Source organism: Monodelphis domestica, chromosome 2 (assembly GCF_027887165.1).
Source record: "Monodelphis domestica isolate mMonDom1 chromosome 2, mMonDom1.pri, whole genome shotgun sequence".
Taxonomy (NCBI): Eukaryota; Metazoa; Chordata; class Mammalia; order Didelphimorphia; family Didelphidae; genus Monodelphis; species Monodelphis domestica.
The window spans coordinates 484,203,188-484,229,329 of NC_077228.1; the positions used below are offsets into that span (position 1 = coordinate 484,203,188).

The following is a 26,142-nucleotide window of genomic DNA, read 5'->3' on the forward strand; positions in this document are numbered from 1 at the left end:
CAATTCACTGAGCTACCCAGCTGCCCCCAGGTGAAAACATTCTTATTGAAATTTTGAGAAATGGGGAATGGGAGATAGTTAACCAAACATGTGACATGGTAGAGAATTTAGGATCAGCTTGGTAAACAAGAAGAAGATGAAAGAGATGGAAACTAAGACAATGTAGTAGCCAATGCCCAGCCCAGAGGATCATTTGACCTTTGGACTGCAGACATGGGGAAGAGTCAGAACACCACAAGATTTGAGTCCCAATTCAGTTCAAGGATCCAAAAATTAATTTTGTGAAATATTAGAAATATATTCATAAGTCTGTTAAATGAGCACCTTGCTCATAAGAGTCAGGTATTGAATGCATCTTTAATACTTTCAAGATTTGTTTATACCTGGAGCCCTACACATCAATACTGTGTATTGGTTCAAAGTCAGAAAAGAGGTATGGGCTAGGCAGTGGGGATTAAGTGGCTTGTCTAGAGTCACATACCTGGAAATTGTCTAAGGTCATATTTGAATCCAGGACCTCTTATCTCTAGCCCTGGCCCTCAATTCACTGAGCCACATAGCTGTGCCCAAAATTCTTCTTTCTACCTATATCATAGTAGCCATACAAGACAGAGCCATTCTGTATTTTTGTCCTTGAGCTGTGACCAAAAAATCATCAACCAGCTTTCTGGTGATGTGTAATAAGAAGTTAAATTTATTTAGCTTTAAGGTTACAAAATATTTTATATAGATGATCAGATTTAAACCTCATGGTAACTCTATGAAGTAAGTACCATGGACATATTAGCCAAGTTAATTTATTTTCCCATAGATACATAGCCAATTAGTGTTAGAAGTAGAGATTTCCTGACCTCCAAGTCCTTGGCTTTTCTCACTACATTATTCCAGGTAGCTGAGTGCTATAGTAGATAGTGCAACTGATTGGGAGTCAGAAAGACCTCTATTCAAATCTTCACCTACACTTCCTAGTTATAAGACCCTGGGCAAATTATTTAACCTCTGTGTACTATTTAATATTTGTAAAGCACTTGTAAACCATACAAACTTTATTATTTATGAAACTTTACAAACATTATCATTAGTCACATATAAATTAATGTCTTAATAGATTATCTGCCATTATTGCTCATAGCTGACATTTATATGCCTTTTTTAACCCTCACCTTCCATCTTAAAATCAATGCTAAGTATTGTTTTCCAATGCAGAAGAATGGTAAAGGCTAGGCAATGTTGGTTAAGTGACTTGCTCAGAGTCATACAGTTAGATAGTGTCTAAGGCCACATTTGAACCTTGGACCTCCCATCTTCAGGCCTAGTTCTCTCTCCACTGAGCCACCTACCTGCCCTTACTTATATAACTTTTTAAGATTTACAGAATTTTATCTATCTTTCACAGTGATCATGACAGTCAAACCTACAAAAATATACTAACTCCCCTTCTTAGCAATTTACTCATTTTTTAGTTTTTTTTTCCAATCTGACTTCTAGGTCCATCATTTCACAGCTCTCTCAAAAGTTTATCAATCAATCAATAAACATTCATTATATACCTGCTGGGTTTCAGGCACTGTGCTAAATTGTAGGGATAAAAATGAAACAAAAGATAGTCCCGGCCTTAAGGAGCTCACAGTCTAATGAGGAAGACCACAAACAAATGTATATATAAAGTAACCTACAAAAAATACATAAGAAATAACTAATAGAGAGAAGGTACTAGAATTAAGAGGGATTGGTAAAGCTTCCTACAAAAAATGGCAGAAATAAGGAGAGAGAACATTCCTGTCAAAGGGGGCAGCCAGAGAAAATGCCACCAAGAGATGGAATGTCTTGATCACAGAATAACTACAGAGGCCGATGTCACTAGATTGAAGAATATGTGTTAGGAATAAGGTATAAGAAGGGATTAGGTTGTGAAGGGCTTTGAATGCTAAACAGTATTTGGTATTTGATTCTGAAAGTAATTAGAAGCCACTGGAATTTCTTGAGTAGGCCTACACTTTAAGAAAACCACTGGTGACTGAATGGAGGAGGCTCAAGGCAGGCAGACCCACCAGCAGTTATTGCAATTGTCCAGGAATGAGATGATGAGAACCTAGACCAGGAAGATGGCAAGGTCAAGAGAGAGAAGGACTTAATATCCTCGAGATGTTTCAAAGGCGACATTGGCAGGCCTTGGCCACAGCTTGGATATGGGGGTGAGAGAGAGTAGAGTCCAAGATGTTTTCTATTTTAGGAGCCTGAGGACTAATGACTTCTTAATGTCAAATTCAGTTGTTTTTGTTCTGTTCTGATTCTCTTTGATCTCTCAGCAGATTATAACTCTATCACCTTTTTTTTATACTTTTCCCCCTCTCAAACTTCCTTTGACAGATACTACTCCTCTTTCTACACAACTGTTTCTTTTCTTTCTCCACTGCTAATTCTTGCTTGCCCTTGCACAGAGACACTTCATAAATGCTTGTCCCATCTAAACTTGCTACTTCCTAATTATTCTATTTCTGATTCTGAAGAATTCTTTATCAAGTCTCATATTTGACGTTCCCTTCATTCTTATCCCTAAACCACCAACTATTTACCAAGTCTTGTTATCTCTGCTAATGTATCCAGCCCCTTTACTCCACTCCCACTGTGAATTTCCTATTTCAGGTCCTCTTTCTATTCTTTTTTTTTTAAAACCCTTTCCTGCCATCTTAGAATCAATACTGTATATTGGTTCCAAGGCAGAAGAGTGATACAGGCTAGGCAATGAGGATTAAGTGACTTGTCCAGGCTCACACAGGTAAGAAGTATCTGAGGCCAGATATGAACCTAGGAACTCCTGTCTCTCCATCCATTGAGCCACCCAGTTCTGTCCCACTGCCCCCCCCCCTTTTATTCTTGTCTAAACTATTATCATAGCCCCCTAACTGTTTTTTCAGCATCTAGTCTAGAATACTATTTGGTGCCCAGTAAATACTGATTGAATGATTTTTTATTCATTCATTCTCTTAGTGCATTTTCCATACCATTTCTCCCATAATCTTTCTACTGACTAATTGAAAATCTGTTACCCTAAAAAAAAAGAACTTCATATCCCGCGAGCCCACTGACTCCCTGTCATTACATACTTCCTGTAGACAGAGGATAAATGGAGTGAGCTTTGAGGCTGCTCCTCTCTTTTTGGCATGATGTAGAATCAGCAGTGATGGTGGTGAGTGGGGATTTTGAGAATGGCTAACCAGCCATGGACACATGGTTTTTATTTTGTATCCTCTTTATTTCTTGATTTCTAATGATCTTTGAATAAGCCTCCACGAAATATAATATTTTTGTTATTAGAGATTATAATTTAATTTTTACATTACCAATATGATCAAAAAATTCTACTTTAAAACCTTCAGTGGTTCTCCTTGCTAATAAAGTTACCAGTAATGTTTAAACTGTCAACCTTGAAATTCAAGCCTCTCCACATTATGGTTCTAACCGGTCTAGCTTATCTTATATAATTCCCCTTTACATATTGCTTACACCAGCCCAACTATGCCATTTTCTCTTATGTACTCAAATTTTTCATCATCATTTTCCTTTGACTTTTCTTTTTCTTTATAACATTTTGCTTTTTCATTTCTATTTGTGTTCAATAATATTTAATTTTAATTATCCATATATCAGATTATATATTCCTTGAGGGCAGAGATTATTCCAGTTTTCCTTTTTTTATCCTTTGCACCATATGTATATACATATATATAGTAGACTGTGTGCTTTTAACATTTTCATTAATGACCTCTAAGATTACCAGAAGCATGCATGGTATTCTTATATTTTCATATAAGATCCCACTGAGAATTGATTGCTATAATTTTGTATGACAGAGTCAGAATCTAAAAAGATCTTGAAAGGCTAGAATATTGTTAGAATATTTTTAGAATGTTGAAACTAACAATATGAAATTTATCAGGTATAAATGTAAAGCCTTACACTTCAGTTCAAAAAATGTCAAAAATAGAAAATGGATGGGGGATGATTTGTGAAGAATTTTTTCCAAAAAGTATCTAGGGGTTTTAGTGACCTGCAAGCTCAATATGTATCCACAGTATAATATGGCATACAGAAACTTTGATGTGATCTTAGGCTACATTAAAAGAGGCATAGCTTCCAAGATTAAGGAATTTTCCCCAGTAGAGGATTATGTTTAGTTCTGGGTACCATCTTTTGAGAAAAACATTTAAAACCTGGACTGTGCCCAGAGGAGGCCAATCAGGATGATGAAATGCCTTGAATTCATGTCCTGCAAAAAGCATTTGAAAGAACTTGGAGTTTTTATCTTGGAGAAGAGAGCAGAGGTAACTCAGTAGTTACTTTCAAGGATTCAGAGTACTGTCATATTGAAGAGGAATTAGAATTATTCTACTTTGCCCCAGAGATCAAAAGTTTGGGAAGCATATTTAGGTCTTATGTTAAGAAAAACTTACTTAGTATTAGTAATTAGAGATATCCAAGAGAAGATGCTTTGAAGATAGTGAACTGTCCCCCCTCATTGGAAAACATCTGGTTGATTAGGTTGTGGTAGGAATTCTTTTTCAGATATTAATTGTACCTGTTGGCTATTAAGCTCTCTTTCAACTTTAAATTCTGTGATTCTCTTGCATTGATTAGCTGAAAAGTGGCCAGAGGAGGCAAAACCTTTACAGTAAAAGGGCTTGAAATCAAACCATCAGAGAATGAGTTGCAGGAAAAGAATATTTTTACCCTAGAGAAGCAAAGGCTTCTATTGTTCACACACTCATGTGTTTATAGACTTGTATTATATGCTCTTTCAGCTTTCAGTGTGTCTTCAAAATGGAGGTCATTCCATTGCTTGCTCTTTTCTAAAAGTTGTCATAGCCTTTTTTAAAAAATATCTTCTAAAAATTCTATTAATCTTTATGAATCATTCAAGTAAGATTACACTGTTTCTATGTCTGGTCCCTTGTTATGCAGTCTTCCTCTAATGCCCTGCATTGAATTGAGACTAGTTTTCTGTGAATCTTGGAAAATTTTTCTGGTAACTTAACTAACTTAAATTTTTTTATCATCATTCAAATAAAACCCTTAGAGTTACTATTAAGTAATTAGTATAAAAATATTGATTATGAGTTTGTTTTACTTTTAAACTACCCTTTAAACTACACTATAACTAGTATAGTAGAAAGGGTGCTGGACCTGAGGTTAGAATAGATCTGGGCTCAAATTTTCCCCTAAAATTAGCTTTGTGACCTTGGCATCACTTTTCAGAGCCTCAGCTTCCTCATCTGTAAAATAGGGATGCTAATGCCTAACTCAGGATTTGTGAGAGGGTAAAATACAAGAATGCATGTCATGTATTTTGCATATCTTCAAGTGTTATAAAAATGTCAATTATTGTCATTTTTGTGAGAGAACTTAAATTTTAAACAGCTTAAAGTGGATGGAAATTGACATCATTTTTCAACTTTAGAAAATGTTAAGAGAATTTAGAAAAAATTAATGTTTCAGAATAAGAAAACAACTAGTCAATCCTTTTTCAGAGGGACAAATCCTAATTGTTAAACTGAAACAGAAGCTGGCATGCAGGAAATTGTTTAACATTTGCATCTTATTTTTATTGATATATTTTGTTTTTAATTAGTCAGTCAACAAAGCTTTTATTTCTTAACTCTGTGGTTGGAATACAGAGATAAAAGTGAAGTCCTCCTTTTCTTTAGAGAGCTTAATTCTGTTTGAGAAGCCAGAAGTATGTATTTAAATAGATATAAGACAGTTTTTGAAGGAAAGATACTAACCCGGTGGTGTCATGGAAGCAAGGCTGAGTTTTCAAGAAAACAAAGAATTCTGAGAGGTAGAAGGGAGAAAATGGCAAGTATGGGAGACAGCAGGTGTATGAAGATAGGGATTGGAGTATCATGTGTAACCAACAGTAAGATCAGTTATCTGGACTGAAAAGTGTAGGACAGCAGTACCTAGTAATGTTGGAAAGCTATGTTGGAACCAAGTTGTAAAAGCCTTTAAAAATCAGAGTTCATATTTGACCCTAAAGCCAATAGAGAGCCATCGGTGTTTTTTGAGCAAGGGTGGTAGTCAAAATGTGGTCAACATTCCTTCTGCTTCTGATTAAAGAGAACATCCTTCTTCCTTTAATTGAAGGCTAACTCTCTCTCTATGATACTTTTGTAAATGAGAGGCCAATCCTTTGCTCAGTCTCTGCCTGAATTCCCCATACCACTCAAAAGAACAAGACATGCTGGGCCAGGAACAGTGATTATCTGTTAATATCCTTTCTTTTTATTATGTGTATACAACCTAATTTTATCTGTCTCTCTATCCTTCTTAATTTCTGCTATCTTCTACATCAGTTAGCCATCTTTCTCAACTACTTTAGCACGCAAATCCTGGTCTTGTTTTCTACCTCATTATCTTCAAATATTCCAAATATCTTCTAACAGTTTAGTCATACAACTTCTCTTTTTTGTCAGTTAACTTCTCCTATTTTCCTATTCAATTCCTACCTATCCTTTTAAATTCAAGTTAAATATTGTCTTTCCCTGCCCCTAAACCAGTAATGAATTTCCCCTACAATTTCCTCTGTAATTCCCATAACCTTTAACATAGTGATACTTTGCTGTGAAAAATCTCTTATTTATTTATGACATAATGTCATCTCTTTTAATACATTCAGTTAGTTCCATGTAGAGAGGTACTAGATTTTGTGGAAACTGTAGCCTTTCTATCCAGCTGGCACTTCACATCAGACTTGGCAAATACTCTGTACTTTAATAAGCTTATTAGTTGATAAGCATGGAAATAAATGTCATAGGTCTAAAAGGGCATTTTTTTATGAAACTTCAGTACTTATCAAATAAGATATTACATGATTATAGTATATGAAAGAGGGAGAGTTTAGAGATAAATATTTTAGCTTTTAGATAGCTATTTCATTTTTCTTTATGTCTGATTACCATCTACAAAATGCAGAATAGTCCTGGTCCAAAGCCAAAAATTATTTCTAAATGTGAACTGGGTGACATATTTCTCATTTCTTATGCTATTATAATAGAAAAAAAGTTACATTTTTTCTGATAGTTGGTACTGGATTTTCTTTTAACATGTACTAATAATTTTTTTACTTCTGGTAATATTTCTTAACTATCTTCCTTCTATAAATCTGCTCTGTGAAATCATAAACCTGTAGGTTATTTTAAAATTTATGTTGAATCTACCATTTCATTTATCTTTTACTTTTGTTTATAGAACTTCCCTATGGCTGGGAGAAAATAGAAGATCCTCAGTATGGGACATACTACGTTGAGTAAGTTGCTGCAGCAGTTATTTATTTTCCCAGATATTACTCAGTTGGGCATATAGCCTTAGAAAGTATTTGACTATGTAATTTCTGCTTAAACAGCTTAGCATTCAAGTTTTCTAAATAAGGTCATAAAGTGAGAACGTTGGTAAATGTTTATATTTCACATTACATTACAGGATTTGTTCAAGTGATATTTGAAATATTTGTGATGAGTATGTGGGGAACATTCCAGATAATTAGCAAAAAAGTTATCATTATTACTATACATTTTAAATGGCCCGTAAGGGGGAGAGAAGATGTAAAAATGGGAAATTGAAGAGGTTAAATAAGTGTTTTCAGGAATTTAAAGGATCACCACGCAGAAAAAAGATTTTATTAGATTTGATTTTTTGACTACAGAAAATAGAACTGTTGTAGGAACAATAGATGCAAGTTGCAAAAAAAGTAGGTTTAGGCTGATATCAGAAACACTTCCTCACAGTTTACACTACTCAAAAATGAAATTGACTGGCTCTTTGGGAAAATGAGTTTCCATCTCACTAAAGGCCTTCAAGTAGAAGGATGACTGACCACTTATAATAAGGTTCAATTAGATAGTTGCTGCTATTTTTTCCATCTCTGAAATTCCATTATTCTGAAATCATATTTTAAATAACAGTGGAAAATAGGGTAAGTTGCACCTGACTTTTTTTAAGCATTGTGTCATGAAGATCCAGTCGTTTGACTATACACAAATGAATATTTTATTGAAAAGTGTCCAAATCAGAAGAGAGAGGATTTTGGGTTTAGCTCCCAGTATTAGTACTACCTTTGTGTGACCTTGGGCATGTAACCATCTCTCTGAGTCCCATTTTCCTCCTCTGTAAAACTGGGATAATGATACTTGTACTTGCAATCTCACAGGGAGGTAAAGTTGTGGAGAAAGTACTCTGTTATGAAGTATCACTGCCATCATCATATAAAGTCATTCTCATCTTGTTTGATGACATTCAGGTAGAAATAGTCCTGGGACAAGTAACTATACCTTAGTACTGGGAAATGTTTCTTGTAGAAAATAAGCTTTTAACTTTTTAATTAAGTTATTTGTTTTAACTTATATCAAACATGGGCACAATTAATTAGACTAACTTTGTAACTATTTACATTGGGGGGGGGGTAAAGATATTTTATCAATTACATGTAACAACAAATTTTCCACATAAGTTTTCCAAAGTTATATGTTCCAAAGAGTCTCATTCTCTCGATTTTTTCCCCCTTCCTGGGGCTGGCAAGCAATTCAGTCTAGGTTATACATGTATTATCATGCAAAACATGTTTCCGTATTGTTCACAGAAAATGAGATTTTTAGATGAGACTCAGAGAAAGCCAGTGGACAGAGAAAGGGAGGGAGTACATTCCAGGAATATTGGACAGTCAGCAAACAGATAAGAGTCAGGGGATAGGTAGCTTCCGGGTTAGCATGGCGGCCAGCTAAACGTGGCTTACTCACTCTCCCCAACACACACTGACATACACCAATAAGAATCACCCCAAAAAAACCTTAAGAATCTATATCAGAGGAGAGGAGGAGCTGTAGAGCGGGGACCAGCAGTGAAGGTGCGTGGGATCGAGGCATAACCAGCCTATAAGAGGGGGAAAGGGCTTCCACCCAAACACAAACGCGAGCGGATCCAGCCTGCCCCACCCCCACATATAGGGCCAGAGCCTGGGCCAGCGCACGCCAAGACGAAAGAGCAAGGGGCTCCTGTGAAGCAAGGAGAGGGCACGTCTGTGCCCTTGTGAGTTGACTAGGACAGCAGAAGGACCCCTCCTCCCTGAAGGCAGCTAGGCAGAAAAACTCAAGACATGAGAGAGAGCAGACTTCAGGTGCCCAGAGCCAGCGTGCCTGTCAGAGTCAGGGAGTGAGACAGGAATCCCTCTGGAATGAACAGGGAGCATTTTTAGGGTCCTTGGGAATTAACCAGGTCTGCTGGGGACCCACCCCCAAAAGTAACTAAATCAGAAAACCAGGAGGCCAAGAGAGAGCAGACACTGAGCGCCCCCTGGAGGAAGGCACCGAGAAAAGCTGCAAAGGACTGAGGAAAACCAAGACCCTGCTCATTAACTCCAGACACACACACACACACACACACACACACACACACACACACACACACACACACACACACACACACCTTGCTCAGCAGACTCTGATTTCTGACTAAAGAGGGAACTGAAAACATCCAGAAAAAATGGCTAACTCAAAATCCCAGCAAGAAATCAAAAAAGAAGACTGTCACCCTCGAAACTTTCTATGGAGGAAAATCCCAAGCTACAGAGGAAATACTGGAAGAAAGTCAAACAAAGGCAAAACTGGAAAAAAATGAAAATTGTCCACAAGCCCTGGAAGAGTCTCAAATGGAGCTTATCATCAGAAAGATGGGAGCCCTCTGGAAAGAGAAGTGGGAAATGGTTCAAAAAGAAAACCAACAAATTATATTAGAGAACCAAAAAATTACAGCTGAATGCCAAAAGATCAAAGCAGAAAATTAAGCCTTAAGGACCAGAATTGAGCAACTGGAAACCAATGATCTTGCAAAACAGCAAGAATTAATAAAGCAAAGTCAAAAAATTAAGGAATTAGAAGAAAACATAAAATATCTCACTGACAAGGTGACAGACATGGAAAACAGAGGAAGGAGAGACAATCTGAGAATCATTGGTCTACCAGAAAAGCCAGAAATAAACAGTAATCTTGATATCATAATACAAGATATCATCCAAGAAAACTGCCCAGAGATTCTAGAACAAGGGGGCAATATAGGCATTGAAAGAGTTCACAGAACACCCTCTACACTAAACCCCCAAAAGACAACACCCAGGAATGTAATTGCCAAATTCCAAAGCTTTCAAGCCAAAGAAAAAATCTTACAAGAACCCAGAAAAAGACAATTTAGATATAAAGGAATACCAATCAGGGTCACACAAGACCTTGCAATTTCCACACTGAACAACTATAAGGCATGGAACATGATATTCAGAAAGGCAAGAGACCTGGGTCTTCAACCAAGAATCAGCTATCCATCAAAACTGATTATATACTTCCTGGGGAAAGTATGGGCATTCAACAAAATAGAAGATTTCCAAGTATTTATAAAGAAAAGACCAGAGCTCTGTGGAAAGTTTGACATCCAAACACAAAGAGCAAGAGAAACACGAAAAGGTAAATATGAAGGAAAGGGAAAAGGAGAAAAATGTTATCTTTTTCTTTTATTCAAACTCTCTTCTATAAGGACTACATTTATATCAAATTATATATATTCATATGTGGGCAAAATGTAATGTGTAACTCAAAAATTGTATGTATCATTAAAATAATAAAATAAACAATTTTGATTACATCAAATTAAAAAGGTTTTGTACAAACAAAACCAATGTAACCAAAATGAGAAGGGAAACAACAAATTGGGAAACAATTTTCATAACAAAAATCTCTGACAAAGTCTAATTACTCAAATTTATAAAGAGCTAAATCAATTGTACAAAAAATCAAGCCATTTTCCAATTGATAAATGGGCAAGGGACACAAATAGGCAATTTTCAGATAAAGAAATCAAAACTATCAATAAGCACATGAAAAAGTGCTCTAAATCTCTGATAATCAGAGAGATGCAAATCAAAACAACTCTGAGGTATCACCTCACACCTAGCAGATTGGCTAACATGACAGCAAAGGAAAGTAATGAATGCTGGAGGGGATGTGGCAAAGTAGGGACATTAATTCATTGCTGGTGGAGTTGTGAATTGATCCAACCATTCCAGAGGGCAATTTGGAACTATGCCCAAAGGGCAATAAGAGACTGTCTGCCCTTTGATCCAGCCATGGCACCACTGGGTTTGTACCCCAAAGAGATAATAAGGAAAAAGACCTGTACAAGAATATTCATAACTGAGCTCTTTGTGGTGGCCAAAAATTGGAAAATGAGGGGATGCCCTTCAATTGGGGAATGGCTGAACAAATTATGGTATATGTTGGTGATGGAATACTATTGTGCTGAAAGGAATAATGAACGAGAGGAATTCCATGGAGACTGGAACAACCTCCAGGAAGTGATGCTGAGCGAAAGGAGCAGAACCAGGAAAACATTGTATACAGAGACTGATACACTGTGGTACAATCGAATGTAATGAAATTCTCCATTAGTGTCAATGCAATGTCCCTGAACAATCTGCAGGGACCTAGGAGAAAAAACACCATCCACAAGCAGAGGACAAAATGTGGGAGTAAAAACACTGAGGAAAAGCAACTGCTGGACTACAGGGGTTAAGGGGACATGACTGAGGAGAGACTCTAAATGAACACCCTAATGCAAAGACCAACAACATGGAAATGGGTTCGAATCAAGGACACATGTGATATCCAGTGGAATCGCGCATCGGCTATGGAAGGGGTGGCGGGAGGGGGGGAGGAAAAGAAAATTATCTTTGTTTCCAAGGAATAATGTTTGAAAATGAACAAATAAAATAATGCTTAAAAGAAAAAAAAAAGTCAGGGGATAGGGGTGTCTTGTGCAAGGAAAGACCAGGATGCCAGTGTCCCTGGAGTAGATATTTTGTGGAAGACACCAAAGTATAAGAAGACCGAAAAGGTAGGAAAGAGCCACATTGTAAAGGTTTTAAAAAACAAACGAAGACATGTATTGATCCTGGAGATAATAAAGAGCCACTGTAATTTGTTGAATAGAAGAGTAATATGGTTAGACCTGTGCTTTGAGAGGATCACTAGTAGCAGAGTGAAGGATACACTAGAATGGTGAAACTTGTGGCAGAAGAAGCCAAACTGAAACCTATTACAGTAGTCTAGGCATGAGACGATAAGGGCCTGCTCCTGGGTATCAATAGTGTCAAAGGAAAGGAGGGTTTGTATATTGGGAAATCATAAGTTGAATCAAGTTTTGGAGTAATCATAATTATCCAGGGTGCTTCAGTTTAGAGACCCTCATCAATGATGAGCTGGGACTAGAACCCCTACATCCTTCCTCCTCATCTCATACTCTCTTCATTATACCACAAGTTTAAGAATTGTTTTGTATTTTTGTTTTAACTTAACAGTTCACTGTCCTCCATAAAGGGAATATGAATTTTTATGATTTTCTATTATGGTAATGTTAATTTTGCAGCAATGTTTTTTGTTTGAAAATGTTAGAGCAGTTGTCCATTTAGAATTTAGAGAGTTTTTTTTCTATCATAGTCTCCTTTAGCAGTCTGGTAATCTTTTTATTCTAAAAAGTGCATTAAAATCAGAATATTTATAAGACAATATTTCTATTAGTTTCAATGGAATTTATTTAGGAGATCAAAACAATGGTCTATTTAAATTCCTAGACTAAATGATATGATTTCCATCAAAAAATTTTTTAGTGAGTTTTGAAGTGTCTGTAAGTGGAATAGCTATATTCTTGTATATGATTTCTATGAGAAGCTTATATTAAAGAGGATAATTTATTAAATTAAGAAAGTGCAGCCTCTACTCAGGGTGTACATAGTTTAGTCAGCTGAGTTGTAGAGCTTGTTGACTTGATTCCCAAATTTGTTAGGTTTTCAACCACAAACTGTAATCTATAGTTAGGTTATTGGTGACTATTAAAAAGCTCTTTCATCAATGGCTACTCCATGAAGATATTAGTTGTCAAATCAGATGGCACTAGGATTGTTGTTGGCAGGGTTATTGTGTTGGAGTCCAATTTTTTTACTTTTTACTGGTGAATAGTACATGGGATTCTGAAAATGATAAATTCATTTTTTAAAATTTCCTGTTGGGTCAGCTAGATGGATTAGTGGATAGAAGACCAGACCTTGAAAGGACCTGGATTCAAATTTGTCCTCAGACACTTCCTTGTATGTTCCTGGGCAAATTATTTAACCCCATAAGAGAAGGCTCTTGCCCTTCCAATTAAAAGTTGTTACTAGGACAAAGTACGAGTTTGATAAAGAAAGAAAAAAAAAGATTGCTGTAAGGACATAACAAATTCTCCATAAAAATCCTACCATTTTTAGAAATGTAGCTTCAACATAAAATTTTTTCTATGGTAGAAATGTAGCACATAATTTGATATACCTATATTTTTACAAGCAAGTTTGACCAAATGATAAGATGTCACATTTAGAATACTCGTGTCTTGATGATCTATCAGTACCTCTAATTCTACATGAGATAATAATTATGTTTTTTGGAAAAGTTTTAAACTTCCCTTTTGACAAAATCATATTTTATTCATTAAAAAAGAAAGCTTATGTAATGAAAACAACACTTGGAAATTATACAAAGATTTTTTGAAAATAGCAAACATTTAAAATAATGTTTTTGTTTAATTCAATTTATAATTCTAAATTGTAGTATTCTTTAGTGTTATATGAATTATTCAATACTTAGAGAAAAAGAGTTTATTCCAGGTGGAATTATTTTAATCTAAGAAAAATATGCTCAATCGTTTTATTTTTCTAAACTAGAGTTTTGAGCTCTTTTGTCTTAAATATTTGCAGGAAGGTGATTACTCATTTGCATGTCCCCACTCTGTTCTCCTACATACACATCATAAAAGGTGAAAATACAAATTACTACTTTTTATGTTCTGAAGCTTCATTGATGAAGTGAATCATTCTCATTCCAAAGGGACTTCTATCTCTTTCCAAGCACTTTCTTTTCCTTTGGTAAATATCTGCTTCTAGTATAAAAGGATATTCAAAAGAAGGTTACTCCATTAAATCTCCATCTCATATAAATAAAATAGCAATACTTAATTTAGCTCTGATTTTTTTTTTAATTTGAAGGAAGCTGAATTTCTCTTAATTCAGTAGATTAAATATACCCAGTAAATTTTTGAGTTGAAGTGAAATCAGATCCTAAAAAATATGTGGCATAGGCACAGGTCTGAACCTTAATATACTTATCTACTCAGGAGTAAGATTGATTTGCAATAGTAAAGGCTAATATCTCATCCCATCTATAACTTCTTTCTATTAAACTTAGGGTTTTTGTGTTCTTAGGTTCCTAGTGTCATTAAGAATTGAAATATGACTTTAGGGGTCATCTAGCCCTAATCCTGGAAAAAGAGAGGTAAAGAGAAGGACCCAAAGTCCCACAGGTATTAAGTGGCCGCTTTGGGATTTGAAGTAGCCAGTGGCATATGACACCACTAACAGCACCTCCCTGGATTTACTGTAGGAACTGAAGAGAAACCAAAGTTGTATTTTTGTATATGCAGGTTTCTCAGCTTCAAATTCTGAAACTCTTTTGTGCCTCACATCATTATTTGATGATAGTTGTTAATTAATAATATTCTCTCTTCATATTGAAATTCAGTTTACTAGAAAGAATACCATTTGGGTAAAATGTATTGTAATAAAGCTTTTAAGTACTGAATGTTATTCCCATTGTTTCTACAGTAGTCTTATACTGGCAAAAGATGTTAATAGCTTTGAAATAGGGGGTGTGTGTGTGTGTGTGTGTTTATCAGAAGATACTATTTGTTTCATATCCTGAAGGCCCAGGTTCCTTTGCTTTGTGCCATTGCTTTAAAAAAGGAGAAAATAAATGTCCTAGCTAGGTTTTATTAACTTTATTTTAAATAAATCAGTATTTTATCTGGAGTTGAAATACATATTTCTCTAAATGTTACAGTCACATTAACCAGAAAACCCAGTTTGAAAATCCAGTGGTGGAAGCCAAGAGGAAAAAGCAACTAGGACAGACTGATGTTGGTTCCTCAAAGCAAGGTACATAACTGGTATTCAAGAGCTGGTAGATTATGTCAAATTACCATATATGTGGTTTTGGTTTAATTGTTTTTCTTTTCTGAGGAATCTTTGCATCATTTGTTTGCTACAACTTAGAAATTCAAATGTTAGTATATCAGTTTCCTGATACTTTGATAAGAGAAACCGAATTATGATGTAAATTTTGAAAACATCAAGATCATTCTGTTGATAATATGAATATAGTTTGTGTTTCTTTTTTCTTTTCGGTATATTGGAGATGTATTTGTCTTTTATTTATTACGTGGTCATTTTAATGCTGGCTTTCCAATTAACCCTCAAAAGTTCACTACATGTGTCTGTTGCCAGTAATCTAGATGGACTCATGATATAAAAGACGTAAATAATAGCAATATAATGCTGACAAATTTCATTTATCAATATAGTAATACAGTTCCTTGCCAACACTATAGTGTTGCTGTATTTTAGTGTTTTGTTTTTCATTTATACTATTGTAGTTATTTTGTGCATATTGAAATTCAGTTTACTAGAAAGAATACCATTTGGGTCAGATGTATTGTAATAAAGCTTTTAAGTACTGAATATTATTCCCATTGTTTCTACAGTAGTCTTATAATGGCAAAAGATATTAATAACTCTTTCTGGTTTTGCCTACTTTGAATCAGTATTTACAATGTTTCTCTGAACTTCTCATTTGTTATTCATATGCATTTTTTTTTTTAGTCACAACTCTAAGACAGAAAGGCAAGGACTAGGCAATTTTGGTTAAGTAATTTACCCAAGATCATACAGCTAGAAAATGTCTAAGGACAAATTAGAACCCAGGTTCTCTTGATTCCAGGCCTGGTCCTCCATCCACTGAGCTACCTCACTTCCTCAATTCATATACTTTCGTCCATTCTTCAGTCAGTGATTATTTACTTTCTTTGCCACCAGAAATTTTACTTTTGCTATGAATATTTAGCATAGATAGATAGATAGATAGATAGATAGATAGATAGATAGATAGATAGATAGATATAGATGTAGATGGTATAAAGTATCTAATCTATCTACAGATAGATACTTTGTTTATGTTTTTGACCTGGGGACTCAGAAGTAAGATCCTACAGGTTAAAGGATATGAGCTTTAGTAACTTTTTTGCACAATTCATACACGTAGTTTTACAACAGAACTTTATAGAAAGGTTGGGCTAGTTCACAGTTCAACTGTCAATGTGTAGTTGTTCTTGTTTCCTGTGATGTTTTCCAGCACTGGCTATTTCTATCTTTTGTAATTTTTGGCAGTTTCCTGAATTTAGGCTGAAATCTTTAGTTATTTTAATTTGCACTTCTGTTATTATTAGTGATTTGGACTATTCTTTTATCTGATGATTGATAGATCCAATCTTTTGTTCATTTATTTATTGGGGAATATTCAGGGTATAAAACATATTCACCCAGAACTGGATCATAAGCTACAGACCTGCCTGTTGGTCCCTATTCCTGTACTCTGTACAAGTATAGGCCCCTCTCTGCTGCATCTAGGACCCCTTTTTGCCCTGGCGCACAGCCTCTTGCTGTTCTAAAATGCTCTGCATGGTGCCCTCCTGGCCAGACTGCAACCCTAATGTCCATAGACCTCTCCTCTGTCTACCTGCTGGTGCTGGCCTGAGTTGGAAAAGTGACTCACTTTAATCCCCTCTCCCCCCCCCCCCCCCTTAGATTTCTCAATCAGGATTTGGTCTTGTGGATTTTCTCATTCTGTTTGAAGGAGTTTGAGGGTGGGAGAGAAAAGAGAAGCTCTTATAGTTCTTGCTATTGTGCTGTCTTGTCCTCATCCACTTGTGCGGATCTATTTGAGGTAGCCAAGCATCTCTGTGAACCTAAGGCACATCATTCTATCCCTGCTTTCTGAGAGTTTGCATAGGTAATCTTCCATGCCTATAATTTACTCGCTTCTCATCTCTCCCTCATAGAATCCCTATCTTTTTTTAAAAACAACTGCCATTTCCTTTAAGAAGATTGCTGGATCTCCCTAGCTATGTGTGCCCCACCTCCAAAATTACCTTTTATTTACTTTGAATAAAATTGGTATTTACTTATATGTTTTTCCTTGAAAGAATATAAACATCTTAAAGATAGGTACTGTCTTTTTACCTCATGTACTTCGCTACTTATAAGTGCCTGGCTCATAAAGCATTTAATAAATATATGTTGATCAAATGATTTTTTTAATACTAGTATTCTTCTAGTGATGATGTATGACTATAAGTTATAGACTGGTACAATCTCTGAAGAATTAAAATTGAAGATGACCAAAATAGCAACAGAGAGATAATTGATGGGCATAAACAAACTAATACTACAAATTGGAAATTACTTATGATAAATGCTGTAACATATCTGCAGGGAAAGATGTGACCAGAAAAAGTCATATTGTGAGTTATATTTTGGGCAGCCCATAAATCATATTAGCACTGATATCCATGTACTTTGAAGAGAATTCTAGAAGTACTTCCTCCCTTCCCCCCAGCCTCACAGTGGGAAGTCATAGTAGTTACAGAGAAAGGATGGGCAAGCATGGATGGGTTACTCATTATGTCATGGAAAAGAATATCCATATCAATAAACTCAGAGATCCACTGGAGTATTCCTATACCTTAGGAATCCAATAAATGAGAGATTGTAGTTGTAATTCTTTTTTTCTTTTTTAAACAAATTCCTAAGTATCTCCAATTTTTCTTAAATTCTCTTGTTAAACATTTTATTTTATCTTTTTTCCTGTTTCCTTCTATTGCAATACATTTAATTTAATTTTTATGGATATCCTGAATAGCTTACTTTTTTACCTGTTGTGTTTATTGTCACATTTGGGTTTGCAAACCCATCTTTCTTATTGGTATAGATGTAGAGAAGTCAGTCTTCACTCGAGATCCTTCCCAGCTGAAAGGTATACTCATACGAGCATCTTTGAAAAAAAGTACCATGGGATTTGGTTTTACCATCATTGGGGGAGATCGACCTGATGAATTTCTTCAAGTGAAGAATGTACTCAAAGATGGCCCAGCTGCTCAAGATGGAAAAATTGCACCAGGTAACAAACTTCTATATACTGCTTTAACAGAAGAGTTGATCAATAGATTATAGCAGGAGATGAGACTGACAGTTTTTGTTTGTTTGTTTAACCAAAAAAAAAAAGTATCATCTTGAACCATTTAGAAAAAAAGGGAACTTTGTGAATGATGTTTGTAGTTTCTTTAGGGTTTAACTTTAATTGTATCAGAGATCACTGTGTAGCTCAGTCAGAAACTAGTTTAGAAACTAGTTAGAAAATTCTCGTGTATCATAAGGATTGTCAAATATTCATCACTCTTCATTCTTTTTTTTTCTTTTTAAATAAACCCTTACCTTCCCTCTTGGATTCAATACACAGTCTTATATGTATATGTGTATCTGTGTGTATATATATATATATATATATAAAAGGCAGAAGAGTGGTAAGAGCTAAGCAATGGGGGTTAAGTGACTTGCCCAGGATCACACAGCTATGAAGTGTCTGAGGTCAGATTTGAACCCAGGACCTCCCATCTCTAGGCCTGGCTCTCAACCCACTGAGTCACCCCACTGCCCCACTCTTCATTCTTAATGGAAGGATGAATTTTACTATATGATGAATCATGTTTTATTGTCTAGACCAATAATTTCATCAGTATTGAAAACTGTAATTCATTTATAACTTATCGTTTTAAAGAATTGCTTGGGACTCCAAGAGGTTAAGCTATTTCCCTGTAGGCATTCAGTTAGTGTGTATGAAAGGAACACTCTGAACTAAAATCATTGTGACTCCCAAGACCTGCCCATGCTCCACCACCACACCTGCCTCTCTGCTGAGACAGTTAGACTAGAGAATCTCCAAGACCCCTTTCTTCTCTAATATCTATGATTCTATGATATTACTGATATGCTGTGAATTGCTTTTATGGTAATTTCTGAGATGTTTGTTATGCTACCGCTTTTCATATTTTTGCATCTCCTCAGATTGATTAGTTTACTATATATTTAAAAAATTTTTTTTTATTTTAGAAACAGACAAGAATTCTGCAGTTCTTAAATGTAACTTTTGAGGCCCGAGATAAATTGCATATTCCTTGTCTAGATATTGTTTTGGCTATTTAACTTTTTTGGGTGGGAGATGCTTTGACATTTTTTAAAGTGGGTTTGGTTCTTTCAGGCTGTTTATTCGTGATAAAGGAATTTGAGTGAATTTTTTTCACAGATAATTTTAATGTAATGTTTATGTGGTATTCTCCTTTCTTCTAGATTCCCCTGTTTTGTAGAGTGTGAAAGTAATTGCACAGCTAGAGTGTTAACACTGTTGTTTTTGTTATGTTAATATTATATTAGAATATTATCTTCAAATCATAATGTGCCCTTCAAAAAAGTTGGTTGGATTGACAAGAAAAGAATTAATTGCATGTTTTAACCATAATTCAAAGCAAAATTTGTAAGCATACATATAAATGCATGATCTTCTTAACTATTTTTCATCATAGATAAGTATCAAGTTGTAAATATTGAGACAAACCAAAATTACTTCTTTTCAGACTTCAATTTTGTGTGCCCCTTTCCATATTTTGATTATGAAGCAAATCTATTACCTCTGACCATCTTCCTGCCAGGACACAGTATTGATTTTGATTTGTCTGAACTGCATGAGGCCAATGTAGTACAGCATTAAAGCACTCCCAAGAAAATTCTGCCAGCTTTTTTCCAGGGAAAACAATAAGTCTCAACTGTTGTTTCTAAATAGTCCAATATCTCTATCTCTCATAGGTCATTATAACTAAATTTCCATGAAGTACCATTTGTATTAAGATTATTCATGTTGACCTTAAAATGCATAATTTTAACTAGAACAAATTTGAGCACTTTGATTGGAAGAATAACCTTTTAGTTAATCACCGTCAAATTAAAAAAAAGCAAATGAATAAGATCACACATACGAGAGATCAGATCTACAACAAAAGAATCCCAATTAAGGGCCAGTGAATCTGGCATTCAAACTGTTTTTACCTATGTCAGATAGGGACTGCAGGAATAATCCTGGGTTTGTCAGATTTTATTTAGATAGCTTTTCCTCCTGTTTAAAAAATATGGTGTTTGCTTTCACCGATATTTATATGTTATTTTTTTCATTTCCCTGTTAAGTGCAGTGAGTGAAGATCTACTAAAGGCTTAATTATTGATTAGTAATAATGTTCCTAACCATACCCTAAAGTGCAGAATATACTAAAGGAAAATAGAGTCTTTAAGTAATAAATCATCCTGAAAATCAGATACTCCCTTATAAACTCATTGAATTTTTGGATAAATTTTTCAAATTTCAAAAACTTTAAATATACATAGGATCTTTTGTGCAGACATTTATTAATAATCATCAAACATATATTGAGGACTTACTATGTATCTAATTCTTTCCCAGGTGCTTGGATATGACTCAGATCATAGCATGTTTTTAGATTAATAAAATAATTATTCTCACACTCTGGGCCACCATTAATAACTTAGATCTTAAATATCATTATTATGACTTTGAAGAAGCCCCTTCTTTTCAGAGAAGCTTAGGAAAGTAAAGAGACCTCTCTTTCTTAGAAATCTATTTTTTAAATTAACTCATTTATTATGTATTATTAATTTATTATTGCTATTAGTGAAACTTTTGAAATTTTCCTTGTATTGTAGACTTAATCAATAAATGTAAACATTTCTACATTTAAGGATGTTTGTGTTTATTGATTATTGTTATCCACAAAATTCTTTTGCATTACCATTTACTTTTTTAAATATTTAATATAATATAATACTTGATTTATTACACTTATGTAATAAATCAATGAGTATGTTCATCCAAGGAAAATAAATAAATTCTCACATTAGCTCTGTCCCAAAATTTATCTCTTATTCTCAGTCCCCCTCCACCTCCAAGAAGTCAGGTAATAATATATAGGTTATACATATATTATCATATTATACATATTTCCCTGTTCTTCATGTTGTGAAACAAGTCACATACTGTGCTTACATTGGAGAAAAATTTGTGGAGTAAATAAAGTGAAGAATGGTATGTTTTAAATTGCACTCAGACTCCCTTTGTTCCTTCTATGGTGATGGATATTCTTTTACCTCATTAGTTCCTTGGAGTTGTCCTGAATCCTTGCTTTGTTGATAATAGTTAAGTTTTTCACAGTTGATCAGCATATAGTATTGTTGTTACTGTGTATAACCTTCTTCTGGTTCTTCTTACTTCATATAAGTCTTTATAGGCTGGCATTAATAAAGGGCAAAATGGATCTGTCTGATTTTTTTTTTCCCCTGAGGACCCAGAATTTAACCTTGTTCAACTGATGATTAGAAATATTAGTACCTAAAGTAAAGTCATATTAAAATTGGGGCTAATTTAGGTTTAATGTAATCTAATACATTTGTTTCACTAGGTGATGTAATTGTAGACATAAATGGCAACTGTGTCCTTGGCCACACCCATGCAGATGTTGTCCAGATGTTTCAATTGGTCCCTGTCAACCAGTATGTGAACCTGACTTTGTGTCGTGGCTATCTTCTTCCTGATGATAATGAAGATCCTGTTGTCGATGTTGTTACAGCTACACCCATCATCAATGGACAGCCTGTAACCAAGGGAGAGACTTGCATAAGCAGTCAGGATTTTAAATCAGGGACAGTGGTCTTGGACCAGAATGGGAAACCAGGTCACATTTTGGTCAATGATCGTCTCAATGGCCCTTCTTTGGACCCAAATGAGCAAAGGGCATCCATGGCATCATCAGGCAGCTCTCAACCAGAGCTAGTGACTATCCCTCTGATTAAGGGGCCTAAAGGTTTTGGGTTTGCAATAGCTGATAGCCCAACTGGGCAGAAGGTGAAGATGATACTGGACAGCCAGTGGTGTCATGGTCTTCAAAAAGGAGATATTATTAAAGAGATTTACCACCAAAATGTACAGAACTTAACACACCTCCAGGTAGTAGAAGTGCTAAAGCAATTTCCAGTAGGCACAGATGTGCCATTGCTCATCTTGAGAGGAGGTGAGTAAAGATAACACATGGAAAAATGTTTTGTTTCTTTTGTTTATGGCTGTTTATTGTCTTTCCTTATAGGTCAGGGTGTTTCTTTTTCTCTATCAGACCACCGTTCACCAATGTGCACTTTCTATCAGTCTCCATTTGATCACTCCCAGAAAGCAGTTTTGTGACCCTTTCTTGTCCATTCTTTGAGGCTGTGTGGCATGATGGAAAGAGAGCAGGCCTTGAAGTCAGGATTTAAGTGTTGCCCCTGACAGATGCTGGCTGTGTGACTTTTCCCAATCTCTCATTCTTTAGGCTACTCTAAGACCATAAATTATAAAGAAGATAACAATAGGCCACTGGGAAAGAGAGTTTTCTAACTAGAAAAAAAAGAAATGACAGGTCCAGTCTACAGCCTTATCCTTTCCTATTTATTATTAGTAACTCCATTAGCACCCATTCTGGTGGCATTTTCCCTTTTTAAATAAAATGTTACATATAATTTTTATGAGCAATCACATCTTTATTTAAAAGATTTCCTACTTAATTATTGTATTTCCTCTTCTGACAAACACAAATAATAGTAGAAACACCTTTAAAAAGCTTGAGGCTCATTAATGACCTCTGCAATGTACTCACAGTGGTTTCAGAGGGGAAAAAATGGTTTGCTTTTCTTGTAGGTATTAGATGGTATTGAGTAATGTCTTGAAACCTGTTCAGTAGAACCATAATGATAGTAACTTTTACTGTTAAAGACTTTTTCTGAAGCTATAGAAGCCTCTCCTATATAATAATTAAGTTTCAGTGCCCATATGAGAAAAGCACAAGGTCATAAAGGAGCATGAAATGCACCAGACAATACAATTCCTCTGTTTAAACTCTAATTATTAACTTGAGGTTTAATGGGATTTTTTAAGGCCATACCTATAAATGGCTAACATTTAAAAATTAGAATTTAACTCTTGTACATTCTTATCTGCATCTGCTCTGTTAGTATTTTATTTCTCCACCTTGTATATGGGAATATTTCCTTTAATATGGATTTTAATTTAACTTATTTTTAACAGCTTGATTTCTTCTTTGGATGTTCTTTTGAAATATATAATATTTTTTCAAAGCACCTCGTGGCACAGTAGAAAGAGCACTTACCCAAGAGTTAGACTGCTTCAAATTCTACCTGGGTGATCTTTGGCAAGTCTCCCTTGGACTCCTTTTCCTCTTTGGTAAAATAATGCAGTCAGGTGGCAAAGAAATGAGCTCTGAATTCCCTTCTAGTTCCAGATCTGTGATCCTATGAACCCTGTAATGTTTGTAGAATGGGCATTCATTATCATTTACAAATGGGAAAATTCAGGCTCTGAGAATTTAAGTGACTATCCCCTGATCATATAGGTAAGAAGTATCAGAAATGAGTTTCAGAAAGAAGTCCCCTCTCTCTACTAGTCATTACACTTATCTGCTACACCAGAACAAAGTTAACCATTTCTCTCTGCATGCTTAGTTTTTAAAATTTTCTTTTCTACTAAACTAAAGCTAACTTACTTAATTTGCTTTTCTTCCATTAGTAGACAGTATTCATAATAAAAGAATATCAGACCTAAGAATTCATCTGATTTTAAAATTTGGCTCATTTTTTTCTTTAGGTCCTCCTTCACCAGCTAAAACTACCAAAGTGGTAAGTATGTAGAATGTCTGCAACAGTAGGAAAAAGTTAGCAAACATCAGGTATTCTAGGCTGAAAATTAGAACTATCCCCAAAATCTTTAGAAAGGACACAAGGGAACAAAAATCTGCTCCCAGTGACTTTAAATAAATGTAGATAGTAGATGGTAAACTAAAATTACATGATGTAATTATGTATATAGTACATATCCAAACTTCCTGTGCACTTTTGTGTCCCATCAGCATCTCAAACTCTCCATGTCCTTTCCTCTAAACCCAGCCCTCTTTCTAGACTTCTTATTTCTGCTGAAAGCACCATCATCCTTGGAGTTACTCAGGTTTATAACCTTGGAGTTACTCTTGAATCTTTCCTTTCTTATTCATTCATTTGCAAACCTTTTAAATTTACTTCCACAAAGTCTCACATCTGCCCCCTTTTCTCTACTCATTGTCTACCCCTGTAGTTAAGACCCTCAGCACCTTTTTCCTGAAGTACTACTGTGGCTTTATAATTAGTGTCCTGATTTCCAACCTCTTCCCTCTCCAATTTATTCTGCACACAGCTATCAGTTTTCCTAAAGTACAGTTTTAACCATGTCATTCCTGATTAGAAATTATCAGTGATTCATTGCCTCTAGAATAAAATTCAGACCCCTCTATTGGGTACTTAAAGCCTTTTATAATCTGGTCCCAACTCTCCTTCCCAGATTTGTTTTACATTGCTCCCCTTCACATACTCTTATGTTCAAGTCAAATTGATGTACTCTCTGTTACTCAAACTTTTCCTTCTGTCTCCTATCTCCAGCCCTTTGCCCAGGCTGTCACCTAATACCTGGAATCTCTCCCTCTCCCCATCTCTTAGAATCCTTAGACTCTTTCAAGAGTCAGATCACCTACTAACTTCTCCCTCGAAACCTTTTTTGATCTCCTGAGTTATTGGTGCTCTCTTCTACCTCAGATCATCCACTTTACTTATTTAACATACTATATTGCTAAATAGAAGTTCTTTAAAGGCCACAATTGTTTCTCATTTTTGTCATTGTATCCATAATAATTTGTACATGGTAGACACAATAGATATTTGTTGAATTTACTAATATAAGACTTACCCAAAACATTTATGACCTGTACTATCCTGCGACTGGTTTTTCTGTTTTTTGTTGGCCTTCCTCCACCTCCCCTCAGAATGTACTGCTTAGTTATTTATCTCTATGTTCAGCTAACTATTAACTCTAGAGACAATGCTATTTATCAGATTATAATATCTGAATTCTTAGATAGCCTTGGAAAGAGTCCATATATAGGATAGCTAAAATAAGACTCCCCATATATCTTGTGGAAGAAACTGTATTTGTTTATAAGTCTCTTATATATTAAGCATTTATAAAGTGCTACCTGTTATTATAAGTATTGAATACAAGATACTTAATTACATGTGAAATCCTATTTTAGTTTTAGCTTGATGCTTTGTAATCTCTCATCTTCATCCTATCAAAGATGTTCATCAATAGTTTCTGTATAGGAACCCAAGGTTAGTAAAGGGAACTGTCTAGCATAGTAAAAAGTATATAATGTCTAAGGAATGAGAGTAATTTAGCAAAGTTATTTTTTAAAAAGAACTTTTCCCTCTCCAGCCTACTTAACATTATGAAAATCTTAAAGATATACTGGAAAATTCTGTTCATAGCTGCTTCTAGCAACATTATTTGAGGCTGCTATTCCCCATCCCACTATCTAGGACCCTGGGCAACAGGAGGCTAGGGACAAATATACTCCTGAGGGTTTGGGGGTTTTTTCGGTTGGTTGGTTGGTTGGTTGGTTGGTTGGTTGGTTGGTTGGTTTGGGGGTAGAGGGGGATTTTTTTGAGGCTGATACAAAATTTCATTTCCTCTACAGCTAATTTTTTTTTTTAATTTTGTCCTTAATATTGTCAAATATTTGGAAGTTAACTGAAAGGTTTTATTTTGGGCGAGAATTCTAGTTGCAGACAAAAAATTCAAAATAAGCTATTAATGCCTTTCCCTTTAGATTGTTTGGATTTGGCAAACTGCGTCTTCATAGCATTTAATTTTTTATTAATTAATTATTTTATTAATTAACTATTTAATCTAATTTGGGGTTAAGACTTTTGCTACTCTGTTCTTAGAAAGAATGAATGTTGAATGAATGACTGAAATGTCGAAAACATTTTCATTGGAAATTAAATCAAGTAAAAAATAGAAGCAAATATAAAACATTCTCTTTTTTCCCTTTAATAAAAGAAAAGCTTTCTTTATGTGAGAAGTATCACTTGTGCTATCTCCCTATTTATTCTCTTCCCCAAATCAGTTAACATTTTCAAGATGGGAAGAACAGCTG

At 35.1% G+C, this 26,142-nt stretch overlaps 1 protein-coding gene across 2 annotated transcripts in view; it reads left to right on the top strand.

Annotated features, from left to right (window-relative positions):
• MAGI3 (membrane associated guanylate kinase, WW and PDZ domain containing 3) overlaps positions 1-26,142 on the top strand; it is a 243,382-nt gene that overhangs the window by 151,367 nt on the left and 65,873 nt on the right. For both annotated transcript variants that reach the window (XM_001381996.5, XM_007485160.3), the window contains exons 7-11: positions 7,249-7,306; positions 14,964-15,058; positions 17,946-18,134; positions 21,535-22,143; positions 23,766-23,797. In XM_001381996.5, coding sequence (XP_001382033.1) covers positions 7,249-7,306; positions 14,964-15,058; positions 17,946-18,134; positions 21,535-22,143; positions 23,766-23,797 — 983 coding nt within the window. The remainder of the gene's footprint in view (positions 1-7,248; positions 7,307-14,963; positions 15,059-17,945; positions 18,135-21,534; positions 22,144-23,765; positions 23,798-26,142) is intronic.